At 34.4% G+C, this 674-nt stretch overlaps 1 protein-coding gene across 1 annotated transcript in view; it reads right to left on the minus strand.

The window, feature by feature from the left end:
- LOC119594593 (septin-2B-like) overlaps positions 1-674 on the minus strand; it is a gene marked incomplete at its 5' end in the record, with an annotated part of 24,353 nt that overhangs the window by 3,843 nt on the left and 19,836 nt on the right. The window contains 1 exon segment of the mRNA XM_037943634.1: positions 473-607. Coding sequence (XP_037799562.1) covers positions 473-607 — 135 coding nt within the window.

Consider the following 674-nt stretch of genomic DNA (forward strand, 5'->3'; position numbering starts at 1 on the left):
CAATCTTTTTCATAAAATAAGCCACATTTTTCATAGGAAGATGGCTCTTTTAAGCCTTTTTACAGCTGTCCTCTTTTAGTGTCATTACCAACAAGAAAAACAGCAACAATGTTCAAATTAGCACTTTCATTATTTTTGCTACTGAAGATGCTACAGCCTACAGAATCTTAGTCATCGTCAAAGGGGTAAACTTTATGCACTACTATCCAAATGATAGTCTTGGACTTAATAGTTATATTTTTGTATTCCCTAACTTCAAATTTTGTATTGAAATTCTAATAAGATAGAAAAAATAAGATTTTGAGTCTTTTCCAAAGTATTAGATTAAATTGTCTGAAACAGAACTTTAGTGGCAAGCCAATGCTTAACACCTGAAGGCCTCATAAATACTACCTTTTAAGTATGAAACTAAAAATAATAAAATGCAACATTCTTAATCATCATCAATTATTGTAATCATTTCAAGTTGTACCCATGGCCAGCAGGGTTGATGAAGTAGAAGCAGCAATGGACTCTGTTGTCAACTATGTGGCGACGGTTGAGGCCAGACTCATCCTGCAGGTAGCGCTCAAACTGGTCATTGATATAACTGATGATGGACTGGAAACTGGAATTGAGAGATAGAGAAAAAAATTAACAACTGAGTGAAGAACTGAGTTGAATAAGAGAGGGAG

This window comes from Penaeus monodon, chromosome 34 (genome assembly GCF_015228065.2).
Source record: "Penaeus monodon isolate SGIC_2016 chromosome 34, NSTDA_Pmon_1, whole genome shotgun sequence".
NCBI lineage: Eukaryota > Metazoa > Arthropoda > Malacostraca > Decapoda > Penaeidae > Penaeus > Penaeus monodon.